We start from the raw sequence: 15,245 nt of genomic DNA, 5'->3' as shown, positions 1-15,245 counted from the left end.
GACCAAGATGATTATGGATCAAATGTTATGTTATGATTATGTCAAAATTAGATCAAGGAATATGATAAAAGATCCAGAATACATGACCGATTTATTATGTATGATACAAACATCGTTGGAAATAGTATTATTTTAGGCATTGAAGTTTAAATTGGAATGAAAGTGCATCGATAATAAATCTGCCAAAAGTTTTATTTGGTTGGTTTTGCCTTGAACCGTACAATACTTTGGCTGTTCATGTCGCACTTGTCGATTGGCTCGAGTCCCAAGACGTTCATGGCGTCTTTGACTTTGGTTTCGAATTCTTTCATGCTATCTTTTGTCAGGGTGAAACAGTACATTCTGGTCTCGAGAAGAAGAGGGGCGTCCGGCTTCAGCATTTTCAAAACGTTTTCGTTGATCCTTGGTATCAAACCCTGTGCGAAGAACATCAAATCGAAGAAATCCCTGAACTTTTCCTTCTCTGGAAACACCTCCAAGGCGTTGAGAGGCAGGAAGTTGACGTTGTGCCTGGTCGGAATCGGCGCGTAGTCTTCTTTCGTTTTGATTATCTCCACATCCATGCCGTAGGCTTCGTTTTCCGTGTCGAGATTCGGCACCGCAGTCACAACGGTGCCCATGTCCCGGTCGCCGTCGACAAACTCCAGCTTGGAATCTGTTTCTATCTCGTGGAACAACCTCGTCAGATTCCTTTCGATCACGTCAGTCGCGCGTTTTCTGTAAACCCCGTTTTTCTTCTGGAACATCTCCTTGTCCTCGCATTCCGTACCGAAGGTGAAGTACGGTCCGAACTCCATGTCTCCGCAGAAGCCGTGGCTGTGGATCTTGTCCCCTTGAGGGAAGATACCCAGAGCCAGCGTCGGATTGGTCAAGCTGTATTCGGTTTCAAGCCAAGTGAAAGCCACCCCGGTGTTCCTCCATTGTTTGTACTCTATGGAGTTTATCACTTCGGTGCCTTCTTTCTCTTTCAGCTTCATGTGGTAATCCCAGTCGAAAACGCCCAGCTTGGCATCGTACCTCGTTTCCAGGGACTTTCTCAGCCTCAAATCCCAGTTTTTGATTATGTTGAAATCGTTGTCCGTCCAGTAGCGGAAGACCGTCTCGAGCTGGTCCTTCTCTTTGTACTTCATCAAATCTAAGGATATGCACGGCATCCGCCGTCTAAGGAAATCGGGGTCAGTCGCCATCTGGAGCAGCTGGTACGACTTTTGCACCAGGTACTCGGCAGAAGTGGGCCGCAAAAGAGAATTGCCGTACACTTCCATCCAGAGTCGGACCTTCTCCGAGAGGCCGAGTCTATCGCCCGGCTCCAGGGCTATCGTCATGAGGAGCATCTGCCTCGCCACCAACTCGACGAGGACGTCCAACGTGTAAAAGTTGACCACAACATCCGTTTCATGGGTGTAGACTTTCGAGAGCGTTTTCAGAATATGCCTCGCATCGGCAGCCCCCACGATCAAGACGTTCAGCTCCTTCTTACCTTGGAAAACGCCGTGTCTCTTTATCTCGTCGAGGAGGTCCAGAGCCGGACTGAACCCCCACAACATTCTAGAACGTCTCGAACTCCGATCTGAAAAACTATTCCTTACTCAGACGTGTTTACCGGTTACCATGGCTCTCTAGCAGTCCGCTCAAGACCGACCATACTCAACATACTCTATTTAATAGGAATTCCTATGAATCAAATTTTCTCTTTTCAGACAGAAAATTATTTTGTAATATCGTAATAAACAGCTGTATATTTTTTTGAAATTGTACCATTTTCGGACTTCCGTGTTTCTGAGTTTACAAAAGCTCCTTGCTTCGTTAAAACAGCCACTGAACCATCCATGATTTAAATGATTGTAAATTTTCTGAATTGGCAGTCTAGAAGCAAAATATTTTAAATACTACTGAAAAATGTTGAATTACGAACTTGGTAATTAGCCAATGGATGGAATCAAGGGAACAGAGGTCAAATCTTCATCAAAGAATACAGCATCATCATAAATCAAAGATTATCTTAAAATGATGCGTCTTTGGGTTGGTTGGTCGAAGGTAAGTGCTGACGAATGTGATGGCCATTATAAAAACTAACCCAGTCGATCAAGCCCGATTTCATAGTGAACCAGAATAAGAAGGACAGTACTTAGAATGGCTAAAATGAAATTGTTAAAACAATAGAGACTTTTGAAAAAGTTTAAAAATGTCTCTTTACAAAAATACCCGTGAAAAAGGTAGCAATGAGACTCAATGACCAACTTTTTAAAAGAAGTATCGAGTCAATTGAACTGAAGTAAACAACTAGGAAAATTACAAGCATTATCCACAAAAAAAAAGGACAAGCAGTAAATAGTTTAATACTATACAACATAAAATCCGGATCCTTTTTAATAAGCTAAGCAAGCTCCTATTGGCTTAATCCCTCTTTTAAGCCATTTGCACCTTTTTAATTATTAAAGCATGGAAAATTTTTGTTTATCGTCACTCCGCATATAGTTCGAAAGGATGGCAGTATTAAAAGATTATTCATTATTATAGAAGAAAATCCCTTTAAAAATTATTGGCCCTTTATTGTATTTAACGGGCACAGATTATCTCCAAACGGCGAAAGATTAAAACGGTTCGCTTAATCAAAAGGTTCAAAGGTTTCCATTCTAAAATTATCTCCAAATTTATATTATTATTTATAAAACAAATAGAATGTTTAGGAGAGAGTTTTTAATAACAATATCCTCATCAGATGAAGTATAATATTTTACTTTAAAAAAATAGATATAAAATTTAATAGAAAAGTTCTTTACATAGTAGCTAACCTTTAAGTAGAAATTCAAAAGCCAAAGTTGAAAGTGAAATATCGAGAAGAAAGGCCAGCCCGGCAAGTCCGGGTTATATAACATTATCCAATGAAGCAAAGGTCCACCAAACATGCGGCCGACGGATCATTTGGTGCTTGAGTCCGGCGGGAGGACGTTCTCCCAACATCAGAAAGAAAAAGGTTATGTGAAGATACCAGGCGGACAAGGAATAATGTAAGTTAACTTTGACCATACGTAGAATTATTATTTGGAAATTTTAGAAATGGTAGCAGACTATATTGCTGTGAAAATTCGACTGTTATTTTGTTTAATTTTCGTCAGACAGCCTTGGAAAAAATATCAATGATAAATGGCAATGAATCAATAGCTATCCTTGTAATTTTAAGCCTAAAAATCGCAAGGATATGCAATTCTTTCGTAAAAATTTAAGGGTAATGCAAAAATTTTTTTTAAATAGTTTAAAGTCTTTAAAATAGTACACCCCTTCTCTAAAGCCCTTTAAGAATAAGTTCGATGTTCCTCGACCTCGCAGTTTAGGTCTGAAGTTAAAGCGTTGTACGACTTTTTCACATAGTCAGCGGATGTCTGATGGCACATCAGCAAAAATCATTGAAAGAAGAAAGATTATTATATTACGTCAATGTCTGTGATACTCGTTACTTTTATCTCGGCACATTCAAGAACTGGGATTTAGTTGTATTTTCCCTGTGAATCATCACGCTTTTAATCTTTAAAAACGCCCAGATTTATATTTGAAATTGACTACGAATTTAAAGATGAGGTGATGGATCGACCTGGTGTTGAACAACTTGGAAAAAATCTTCGGTGAGTCACAACAGAATGCTTTAAGTTTTTGCCGAGCTTTCGACGATTATATCGTCATCATCAGGGCTTTAATTCGTTGAAATATATCTTAAGAAAAAGAAACTGCATTTATAATAAGATTATACCACAAGGGAGAGACATGAGACTCAGGTGGCTTTCCCGTTACAAGGCTTTATTTATTTATTTTTTTAAAGCACCTCATGAACCCATTTCGACAGATTGCAGGTTGGAGCATGGATGCATGAGACTTAAGGTCTGCGTGGTACATCTGTCTTGTTGTGTACCTTGGGAAGACCATAAATTCTAGGCTCAACTGATGTATAAATTTTAAGGCTCATACCTCTAGCCTTAGAATTTAGTTTTTCGCTAACAAGTTTTTCTACCAACTTGTTGTTGGTAGTTTGCAATTTTGAAGTGGGTCCCTATAGTCTCTATTTCCCTGCATCGTCTAAAATTTCATTCATTTTCTGCCTGTTTTTAAAACCACATTAGTATTATATTTATCTGCTTTTACTAACAGTAAATTCTTATGCTCGTGAAAGCCCTCGTAAAGCCCTGATGATGACGATATAATCGTCTAAAGCTCGGCAAAAATTTAAAGAATTGTTCTGTTGTGTCCACACCGAAGAACCTATTTTCCAAGTTGACTACGAATTTATTTACTCTAAGGCTTTGTTTTTGTAATAATTAATCTTATTTTTTAATTTTAATTAATATAATTGCGCGTAATTAAAAAAGTAAAAATATTATGCATTTATTCCAAACACAATTAATTTCTCTTGTAGTACTTTTGCTGGAGAGATACCATGAACTGGAGCGTCTCGGCAAAACGGTAGTTGTTGTCTGGGTAAATGGACACATAGGTTTTTTTATTTTTTATTTCTACATATAGATATTACATTAATTAAAAATAATAACAATTAATTAAGGTTTTTAGTTGAGATGAAAAAAAGCCAATGGCACGAGAGGGATTCGAACCCACGACCTTCGGCTATATACGCCGCTCCTCTACCACCTGAGCTATCGTGACCTCGATCCACTCGGACATCAACTCCCCATCTCAACCCCACCATATGAGTTTTCCCTCCTTTTGCCATTTTTTTTCCATCTCAACTAAAAACCTTAATTAATTGTCTTGTATTAATTGGTCAAGCGGACCACGAAAATAGTGAATTAATAATAACAATAACATGATTAAAAATTACATAGCATATTTACAATATAAAAATAAAGTAATATTAAGGATTTTTTCGCTCAATATTATATTAACTCCTAATAATGATTACCACAATTAAATTAACAATTTTATTTACAATTATGCATTAATTATTCATGAACGCCATTATTCCCGACACCAACTTCATAAAATGCGGTAGCACTTCGGTCTCCAAAAAGCATGACTTTGTTGGGGGCGGCCAATGTAAGCCCCTGGTTAACATGGTTGCAACAACGGTAGCCTGGCAGCCGTCACTCCATCGCACTCCAGAAGAAGGTGATTAACAGTCTGAGGAAGCGCCCGACTGCATGAACAAGCTGGGTCGGGGATAATATTAAAGCGAAAGAGATACTCCGCCAATTTTCTATGTCCTGGGAGGATTTGGGTAAGCCTGTAGTCCATTCCCTAAGCGGCATGAGACCGATGGAAAGAACTCCCTGGTCAGTCGTCCCTGGATAGAGTTACTCCAAATTTCTTCCCATCTAGCCAAGCTGCGTTGATCCAGCCATCTCTTAACTGCAGATAAAGGGACCTTTGAATATGCAAATGGCAAGCCTTGGTTTTGGGAGGAAGCCTTAGCCATTTGGTCAGCGATCTCATTTCCCGCTGTGCCTACGTGCGCCCTGACCCATGAGAATGAGACTGTGCGACTCTTCTCAATCCGCTTTATATTACTTCTTATGTCTTCTATTAGGAGCAGATGCATTTTGGTGTTCAGCCGCGAGTCAATGGTGATTCTATTGTCAGTAGCTATTCTTAGTTTTTGTGCATTTTTAGGCTGACTATCTACTCACTCTAGAGCTTTCACTATAGCCAGTTGCTCAGCCTGGTAGAGCATTGGCCACGCAACCAGAATACCTGTTCAAGAATCTGCACGTTCCCGCTGAAGACAACAAATGCACAGCCATCTTTGCTGCCGTCAGTATAAACTTCCAGATCGAATTGTTCATCTGAGTGCAGGTTGATTGATGGGTAACCGGCGGGGTGTATCTATGATTCGAAGCTTTTAGGCTTGTACAATATACAATCCTCTAATCCTTCAAGCGGTTCCCCACTCTGCGCTTTGTACATTCGATCCTGAGCGTGAAGAAAAATAGGTTTCACTCCTGCAATCATAGGTCTGGAGGGTAACGAAAAGACTGACGAGGCGGCTAAGGCCGGGACGTCCCAACCTCCGGACTTAACCACCGCGATCTAGCCCTCTGATGTTAAGAATGCAATAAAAAACATGGTTAAAAGAAGGTGGCAGCGTCGATGGGCCGAGTCGACAGAGAAGCTCTCACGTATCAAGAGCATTGTCGATGAGTGGCCCTCAGAGGATCTGCCTCGAGGAAGAAAGGTCATCTTCATCCGATTATGATAGGCTATGTGAGGTTGACACAGGGAACTTACTTTTGAGTCAAAACCCGCGTATATGTCCAGCATACAGAGAAATGTTACTCGATGTGTCCCACCTAATTGAATGGCGCTATTACTTGGCTCCATATAGAGAGCACGCAGGAATGCCACCCGATTTGAAAATTGTGGTTGAGGAGCAGTAACTGAGTTCCTGTTCCGATTCTTGGATAAAACGGGGTTGTGCTATTGCGTACAGTTGTGTATATCTAGTTTGTGCTGAGAGTGAATATATTTATTAGCGTGAATGTGTGATGCGAGAGGGTTGATGGCGGAATATCGACTACCCCATCCACCGTCAATTAAGTTACTTATAATAAACTGCTCAAAAATGAATAGAGATATTTATAATTTATATTTCATTAATTTTAATTAAATTAAACAATATATTCTTGTTGGAAAAAACAAAATAGAAAATACATACTAAAAACAAACAAATGGTAATCCTCAGTTTTAATAACGGATTTACTTAACCTTAAGACTACTCATTTTGTAAAAACAATCACGTTTCCTCGTCTTTTCTCCATTTTATCCAGTTGTCTTCCCTTTAACCATGGAAAGACATTTTGAACCAGAAGTTTGCAATGTTATTGGTCATCGGCAAGAAGATATCCAGAGGCAGTTGGCGATTCTCAGGGCGTGGTCTCCCGGGTTTTAGCCTGATTTCGAGAGAATCAAAATGGAAATCCAATGGAGGCCTGGTAGTGGATCTCAGCGCATTACGACGCCAAAGGAGGACAGAAATATGGTCATTGCTGCAAGAAAGATCCCTTTCTATAGAGCCCACCAGATCCTAAATGAAGTACAAGATGTTTTGGCAAGGCCTTCATCAACTCAAACGACTCGTAATCGTATGTGGGAAGTTGACCTCGTATGCCCCTTTTAACCTGCAGCAGCAGCCGGCCACCAACAATGCAGGAAAATATGGTGCATCGAGCGCCTAGAAGAGAACATCAATTGGAATATTGTTATGTTACTGATGAGTCGTGTTTCTGTCTGCACTGCCGAAGAGTCTACAAAGAACAAGGGATGTGTACAATGCCCCAGTTCGTGCTTCCTTCGGTGCAATTTGGAGGAGGCGATGTCTGGGCTGGGATTTACACTGGAGAACGATCTAGACTCCGTATTGTCGACGGCAACCCCACCGCAGTCCGTTATGTCCAAGAAATTATCGAGGAATTCCTCAAACCAGGGATCTCATTGGCAGTGATTTTCGATTTCTGGACGACAATGCCAGACCTCATAGAGGCAGAGTTGTTCGTCAATGATTAAAAAACCTAGGAATTTCTTATCTCTCTTTCCCCATTGTCTCCAGACTATCCCACTGAGCACATGTGGGATGGTTGCAGAGAAGGCTTTTCGATCAGCCAGTTCACCTGCAACATCTGTAGAGTGAAATTCCGTATGAAATTAGTGGCAACCTAATTAACTGTACGCTCAACACGTGCAAAGACATTTAACAAACAGTTTACATTTTACACGGTATTAATTGTTTAAAAAAATTATGGTGCCCAATAAAGAAAATGTGTGGTGATAAGTGACCGTTAATCGATATTTATTTAGAAATCATGAGATGCGGTCTGGTGTGATGTAGATTTCAGAAAAACATTTTCTTTATCGTGCCAACGTTTCGATCTTTATTGAGATCATCTTCAGGACCTGGGATTTACAAACATTGTTTACATATTACAATTACATTTTGGATGTGGAAAAGAGAATTTATACAATGCAAAATATATTTTCTATATTCAATCAAAGTAATATGTAAACAATGTTTGTAAATCCCAGGCCCTGAAGATGATCTCAATAAAGATCGAAACGTTGGCACGATAAAGAAAATGTTTTTCTGAAACCTGCATCACACCAGACCGCATCTCACGATTTCTAAATAAATAAAGAAAATTATGGAATTAAAACCTTTTATCTTGTTATTTTTATAAATCCCTTAATTAAATTTTCCTTCAGTGAAAAACAATAATTTCTAATTCATTTTAATGCAATTTATGATAAAAATAAAATAAAAATGCTAGGGAAAGTATTTTTGGCAATACCAATATACTACAATATTGGCAATACCTCTATTCGTTTTTGAGCAGTTTATGTGTAAAGGGTGATGAAAGAATATTGAGTACACCATCACGCTAATGGAATGAACGGTATGTAAATAGGAGTGAATATATTCATTTAAGAATGAAAGTGAGTACGAATGGATTTGAAACTGCAAGCGTGGGGTGCTGAATTGGCCTAGCTGTTGATAGCACCTGGAGCCAAACTTTGGTGGCTGGACGGATGTCTGCCTTAAGTTCTGTACCCGGACTACCAACACCCGGGGTGGATAATTCTCGAGTCTGCCGGCAATTTACTGTAAATAGCAAAAGATGGAATTGCTGGGGGATTACGAGAAGCGAATAGGCCCAACTCGGCACATGTTTGTATGCATGTTCGTAAATTGCGGATTTGGGGCTATATAAATCCAAAATTAATTTTTTTTAAACGTCTTGAGAAAACTGTTTACCTGCCTTAACTGTATTTACATGTGTGGCGTTTAGTGACTTTTAATTAACGATTATTTGAGACCGTGAGGTGCGGTCATGACATAGGTTATAGAAAAACATTTTCTTCATCGTGCCAACGTTTCGATCTTTATTGAGATCATCTTCAGGGCTCAAAGTGTTTGTTTTCTGCGTAATTGTGTCATTCTTGTGTTTCTTCCCACTCTCACCACGACACAGAAAACAAACACTTTGAGCCCTGAAGATGATCTCAATAAAGATCGAAACGTTGGCACGATGAAGAAAATGTTTTTCTAAAACCTACGTCACACCAGACCGCACCTCACGGTCTTCAAATAATCATGTATTTACATGTTTTCTGTTTGTTCTATGTTTATCCTATGCATTATACGTTCAAATTGACACTACTTTTTGGACAGAAACATCCATTTAAATAATTGCATAAGTCGTCCAACCGTATTTTCCAAAGTTTTCTGACTATTTTATCCAGTTGTCTAAAAGTCTAAAACATGAGGATAGCTATCTACTAAGGGTACTTCTTGCCACGTATTAAAAGGCCAAAAACTTAGATCTATCAGACATGGTTTAAGAGAGAACGTACTGATCTCGGATCAACGGGATTGGAGAGAGAGTCATGCAAAAGAGCATCGCCGAAACTAACAGCAGAACTGATAAACACAGTGCAGACTCCGGACGCATTTGTATAGTCTCGGAGCTGCAGAAGCCTGTGCCGGAAAGAAGAAGAATTATCGGAACACGTCCTTAGTTGGTCAAAGGACTATGCAGGTTCACATTCCTACTCCTGGGAGAAGAACAGCCAAGGCCTGAAGGATTCATACGGGTAGCCTTAACAAAGATTTGGGATTTGAGAAAAAGCCTTAAGCTTAATGAAAAGCTCTTGATAATATGCTGTTTGCCCATAGACCAATATTGGCCACGGAGCTCAAGATATACAGGCCGACTTATTTTAGCCTTAACTGTGTTCACCTTGAAACTTGAAAAAACTTATGAGTTGGCTTTTTAATTGATCAGATCTGGTTGTTTTAAAAACGTCACAATCAAGTTAAAAAGTTGACAGTATGGGCTTAGTGAAATTGTGCTTACCGATTTTTTTAAAACCTTTTTAGGGCATTTTTAAAGCAGCTAGGGAGGAGAAAGGTTCTGAGCCAAGTCAACCAAGAAACGTCTGAGCTCAACAAGGTCCTGTCCACGCTAGACCTGGTCGCCTTGGGTGTATGCAAAAATTCTCATTCAATCATTTACAATGAAACCAAACCAAATTGTGTTTTTGAATATTTAAGGTGGGCTGTACATTGGGCGTCGGCGTTTATCTACTTCCCGGTTTGGTCGCGAAAGACATAGCCGGACCTGGGGTTGTCTTGTCTTTTTTCTTCGCCGCCGTTATATCAGCACTCGCCGGTAAGAAATTTCCCAGGTGGATTTTGGTTTTCTGTACTTTAGAAAATATTTCTCAGGACTGTGCTTTGCTGAATTCGGGGCTCGAGTTCCTAAGGCCGGATCGGCTTACATCTACAGCTATGTGACCATAGGTGAATTCGTTGCATTCACAATTGGATGGAATCTCATAATCGAATATATAATCGGTAAGTAATGTTTAGAAGGTTATTGCTTATTTAATGACTTTACATATTTTTAAATCAGGGACAGCATCTGTCGCTCGAGGGCTTAGCGAATACATGGACAAGATGCTTGGCAATCACATGGCGGAGTTTTTCAAGCAGATATACTGTTTGGAAGGGTCGTCGTTTCTCTCCCCGTACTTCGACTTATTCGCTTTCGGAATATCGGTAATTGTCACGAGTAAGTTGCGAGAAACGGATTTTATTCTGAACAAATAAAAATGCATTGTGGAATTTACAGTTGGGCTCGCGTTCGGCGTGAAAGAATCGATGGCGATAAACAACCTATTGACTTTCGTCAATGTCTCCGTAGTCATTTTTGTCATCGTAATCGGCGCTTTTCAAAGTACAGGGTTTTTTTCTAAAAGCGCATTTTTTATCAATTTTAATAAATACGGTTTTCTAGTTGATACATCAAACTGGAATCTGAAGTCTGCTGGTTTGCCCGAGACTGCAGGAACTGGAGGATTCCTTCCTTTCGGCATGATGGGCGTTATAAAAGGAGCGGCTACGTGCTTCTACGGTTATGTCGGTTTCGATGTCATTGCAACTTCTGGTGAGATTCATTCACAAACATTAAAAAATTTCTAAGAGTGTCTGTACCAAAACAGTTTTTTGTTTCAGGAGAAGAAGTCAAAAATCCTCGCAGGTCGATTCCTTTGGGCATCATTTTTTCACTGTTGATTGTGTTTATTGCATATTTTGGTTTGTCCGCTGTGCTGACTCTCATGTGGCCGTATTATCTTCAGGTAACAATCTCTTAAAGTAATATTAATAAGAAGATAACGGATCAATGGCTATATATAACCCACGACACGTGGTATATCCCCCCTATTTGTATGAATGTATTTATTTGCGTGAATGTCGAAATATGCATGGGTGTGCTGTGACGTATATCAACTACTCATAGGCCCACCAAATTAGTATAGGTACGTATTTATATTTGTAGTATGATGTGATGGGCGGGAATAATACCGACATTTCGTTGGTATTATTCTTTCGAAGGGTAGTGGTCTGTCCAGAATGAATGTATTTATTAGCGTGAGTGGTGATGCGTGAAAGGACGTGGCTGTTGAGGAATATCGAGTACTCACAGCCCCATCAAACAATTTAGGATGCTTCAATGTATGAGTGGAATTTGTAAATACCGTTTGAATGTATTTATTAGTTTGAAAGAAAGGAAGCCGCAAGATCACAACAAACCTCCGATCTCCAATTTAGTTGTAGTGTAGGTTAGTGAATTAGCATGACTGTGAGTTACGAAAATGTGTATAAATATTATATTTATGTATTTTAATTTAATAAGTTTGGGAGGAAGGACGACAAGAAACAAGATACCGATCTTCTATTAAGTGAGTTAGGTGAATCGGAAGGCAACAGTCGTTCCTGGGGCATAAGAAGACTTAGAAAAGAATGTACACATAAGACAGATAAGAAGACAGATGTGAGAAGGTTATGTACGTGAGGTATAAGGTGCGATGACCCTGGTAGTTAGCAGACAAAAAAATAAAAAATAAAAAAAAATAAGCAACAAAAACACACGGCAAAGAAATTTCTGCATATCAGTTCAGTAGATATCGAAAAATTATTTAATTGATGCATTTCAAAGGAATCATCCAGAACTCCTCTTTTAAAGTAAAAAAAAAAAAAAACAGCGAAGAAAATATTTACAAAATGCTTGAATTTCCAAATAAAGTATGTTGGCAAATAGATCAATATTTTTAAATTCGTAGTGAAAATTGCAGAGACAACTATGATTCAATGTCTTAAAATAGATCATCTACAGAATGCTGTTTACTATATATTAAAAAAATGTAAGTTATTAAACCAAAACACCTGATGAGCTAGCCAAAACAGAAGGATTTCAGGGGATTCTAAGTTTTGTTCGTGAATCTGGAGTCAACTCTTGTCCTTTAAATTATATTTTTTCTGAGGAAAACTATGCAATTCTTTAGAGATTTTGTAGCAGATGAATAAGGAAAGTTTCTTTTTAAACAACAAAATTTCAAATTTCCTTAAAACCTGGTTGCAGTAGTGGAGTAAGGCAGCAATAACTCTTGTCCTTTAAATCATATTTTTTCTGAGGAAAAACTAAGCATTTCTTTAGAGATTGTGGCAGCAGATGAATGAGGAAAGTTCCATGTCTTTTTTTGTGAACAACATAATTTCCCTAAAACCTGATTTTAGCAGAGTAGTAAGGCAGCAATAACTTTTGTTTTTTAAATCTTTTCCTCTTCGTTTTTTTCCGAGAAAAGATTAAGAAATTCCTTAGAGATTGTGGCAGAAGATGAATGAGGAAAGTTCTATATCTTTTTTCTGAACGGTATAATTCCTCTAAAATCTGGTTTTAGTTGTGTAGTAAGGCAGCAATAACTTTTGTCCTTTAAATCTTAACTTCCTCTTCGTTTTTCCGAGAAAAGATTAAGCAATTCCTTTGAGATTGTGGCAGCAGATATATCAAATCTCTATCTTCCTGATAAATGAAACTTAAAATTTTCCTAAAATCTTGTGGCAACAGGCGGCTAGGAAGTTACAAAAAATTTCACTTCTTTCTAAGTGTCAAAAATAAAATTGTGGTAGCAATTGAATAAGGGTGGTTTCATGTCACTACATCATCCCCTTCTTCCTGAGAAATGACACTGAATTCTTGCCCTTCACCCCTTTTCCTATTTTCTGAGTATCAAAATTTAAAATGGCCCTCATATTTGGTGGTACCAGTTGGACAATGCTGCTGTAATTCCTATCTCAATATCAACTTTATCTCCGTTTTCCTGTGAAGAAAATTTAACAACTCCTTATAAATTTGTGGCCGCCCTTGAATTACTGAAGATTCATGTTTACCTTTCACTTTATGGTAACCCTTTCAACACAGGCTTAAGCTAATTGTAATTTTTGGATGGAACTTCTTCTGGAAATGTTAAAAAATGTGTCTATCTTTTAAGGACATTTTCTTATTGCTTTATCTCTTGTCCTATGGTCCTTCCGGAATTTAGTTCAGTTCAATTTTTTTAGGCTTATCGCTTATTTCCGACAAGGGTTCAAAGGGTCTAGATTGGCTTTTTCCTCCTCGTCAAAAATTGGAGAATAATTCAACAATTTATAAGAAAAACTATCTAGTTAGTCTCATATAATTTTAACCCTTTTTCAATTTTATTCAGGACACAGAAGCTCCGATTCCGTTCGCCTTTACCAGCCTCGGCATGAGCTGGGCAGCATGGATAGTCGCGGTCGGTGGTGTCTTCGGCCTTCTCGCAAGGTAGTCCACGTCTCACTGAAAAAGTCAGAATAATTTTATTTTTTTTTTAATTTCCAGCTTGTTTTCCGGCATGTTTCCCCTACCCAGGGTGATTTACGCGATGGCCCAGGACGGCCTTCTGTTCAGCTGGTTGGGCAAAGTCCACTCGAAGTACAAGACACCGTTCGTCGGGACTTTAGTAGCAGGCGTGCTCACTGGTACGTTTTATTTGTCTATTAAGCTTTTTTAGTCTTTAAAGTTTCCTTTTTAGGCTTGATGGGTGCTGTTTTTGAACTGAAACACTTAGTCGATCTCATGTCTATCGGGACGCTCCTCGCCTACACCATCGTAGCCGGATGCATCCTTCTTCTAAGGTAGTACAAACATGTATTTTCTTAAAATAAAGTTGTTTTATATATTTACAATTTTTCAGGTACCGTGAACCTGAGCAGACGGTCGAAGACAACTTCAGTGAAAGTTTTTCTGAAGGCACATGTCTGATTTCAAGAAAAACCAAAGTAACACGTCCAGACATTTTCTTACAGTACTTCAATCACCATGGGCTCCAAAGACCGACAGGAATAACATCAGCAATCGTCGTTCTCAATACGACAGTTTTTTGTAAATTGACATTTTTAACCTTTTCCAAAATTGTTTATTGTTTTGATATTTCATTTTAGCCGTTCTGAGCATTGTCCTGTCTTATATTTTGGTTTACCATGAATCCGACTTGATCGACTCGCAGATTGGACCGTTGGTGTGTTGCTGTGTTGTAGTTTTTATAATGGCCATCACACTCGTCAGCACTTGCCTTCAACCATCTGACACAGCGACGCTTCATTTTAAGGTATTTTTATAGATTTATCATGGCGTTGTATAATCTACTGAAGATATAACCCCTTTCCCTTGATTCCACCCATTAGCTTGATGTAAAATTCAAAAATTGTGACCAAATAAGTAGTAAAAAAAATATAAACCTGCAACAATTTTCATTATATTTAAGGCACCGTTCGTACCACTGCTGCCAGCTTTGAGCATTTTGTTAAACGTTTATCTGATGATGTTAATGGACGTCGACACCTGGCTCCGATATTTGGTCTGGATGGCGATAGGTAAGAACTTAAATCTTAAAATTGTAACCACGGATTATTTTATATCGTATGATTTTTGGTTACAGGATATGCTATCTATTTATCGTACGGTGTAACCCACAGCGAAGAGAGAAAAAAGGCTCTCGGGTACAATACGATCGAGGGAGAGGACCACTCCGAATAAAAACAATTTTCTGAATGAATGAAAATGTTGTGCAAAGAAAACGTTCTAGTCTTGCACATGGAAAAGCAATGTGCATCAATTTTACCATGATCGTCGATTGCTTTTAATTTATTATAATAATTATATTATTTTTTATTATCTGTTGAAATATAGTTATGTTATGTGTTTAGCTGTATTATTATTTAACTTTGTTTAAAACCTAAAAATGAAAATACAATGCACTGTAATTATCAATTGTTACAGTATTCATAAGAAATAAATAAAATTACCTTAATTCCCATTATTCTGATCTGACTGTTATAAAAAATATTAAGAGCAAAATCATTGCAGCAGGAAAATCGTTCACTT

At 38.5% G+C, this 15,245-nt stretch overlaps 2 protein-coding genes across 2 annotated transcripts; one reads left to right on the top strand and one right to left on the bottom strand.

The window, feature by feature from the left end:
- Nucleotides 1–67: 67 nt before the first annotated feature.
- LOC106662663 (dynein assembly factor 3, axonemal) lies at nt 68–1,896 on the bottom strand. The gene has a single exon (XM_014386890.2). The coding sequence runs from the start codon at nt 1,545–1,547 to the stop codon at nt 192–194; it is 1,356 nt and encodes a 451-aa protein (XP_014242376.1). The 5' UTR covers nt 1,548–1,896; the 3' UTR covers nt 68–191.
- Nucleotides 1,897–2,785: 889 nt separating this feature from the next.
- LOC106662665 (cationic amino acid transporter 3-like) lies at nt 2,786–15,052 on the top strand. Its single transcript, XM_014386892.2, has 15 exons — nt 2,786–3,011; nt 9,875–9,980; nt 10,049–10,166; nt 10,223–10,351; nt 10,410–10,568; nt 10,629–10,733; nt 10,794–10,943; nt 11,012–11,136; nt 13,546–13,643; nt 13,701–13,840; nt 13,894–13,996; nt 14,056–14,243; nt 14,303–14,469; nt 14,626–14,734; nt 14,800–15,052. The coding sequence occupies exons 1-15, from the start codon at nt 2,908–2,910 to the stop codon at nt 14,895–14,897; spliced, it is 1,899 nt and encodes a 632-aa protein (XP_014242378.1). The 5' UTR covers nt 2,786–2,907; the 3' UTR covers nt 14,898–15,052.
- Nucleotides 15,053–15,245: the final 193 nt, after the last annotated feature.

Source organism: Cimex lectularius, unplaced genomic scaffold (genome assembly GCF_000648675.2).
Source record: "Cimex lectularius strain Harlan isolate CLEC.00 unplaced genomic scaffold, Clec_2.1 scaffold30, whole genome shotgun sequence".
NCBI classification, from domain to species: Eukaryota; Metazoa; Arthropoda; class Insecta; order Hemiptera; family Cimicidae; genus Cimex; species Cimex lectularius.
The sequence above is the reverse complement of the archived record's forward strand: the minus strand, read 5'-3'. Positions and strand labels throughout refer to the sequence as shown.

Excerpts from the sequence above, each read along its gene's own strand:
- LOC106662663 (XM_014386890.2), bottom strand. The coding sequence starts at position 1,547 with ATGTTGTGGGGGTTCAGTCCGGCTCTGGACCTCCTCGACGAGATAAAG.
- LOC106662665 (XM_014386892.2), top strand. The coding sequence starts at position 2,908 with ATGCGGCCGACGGATCATTTGGTGCTTGAGTCCGGCGGGAGGACGTTC. Across the intron at positions 10,734-10,793 it reads CGTAATCGGCGCTTTTCAAA|TTGATACATCAAACTGGAAT; the intron begins GTACAGGGTTTT and ends ACGGTTTTCTAG. Across the intron at positions 14,735-14,799 it reads TTTGGTCTGGATGGCGATAG|GATATGCTATCTATTTATCG; the intron begins GTAAGAACTTAA and ends TTTTGGTTACAG.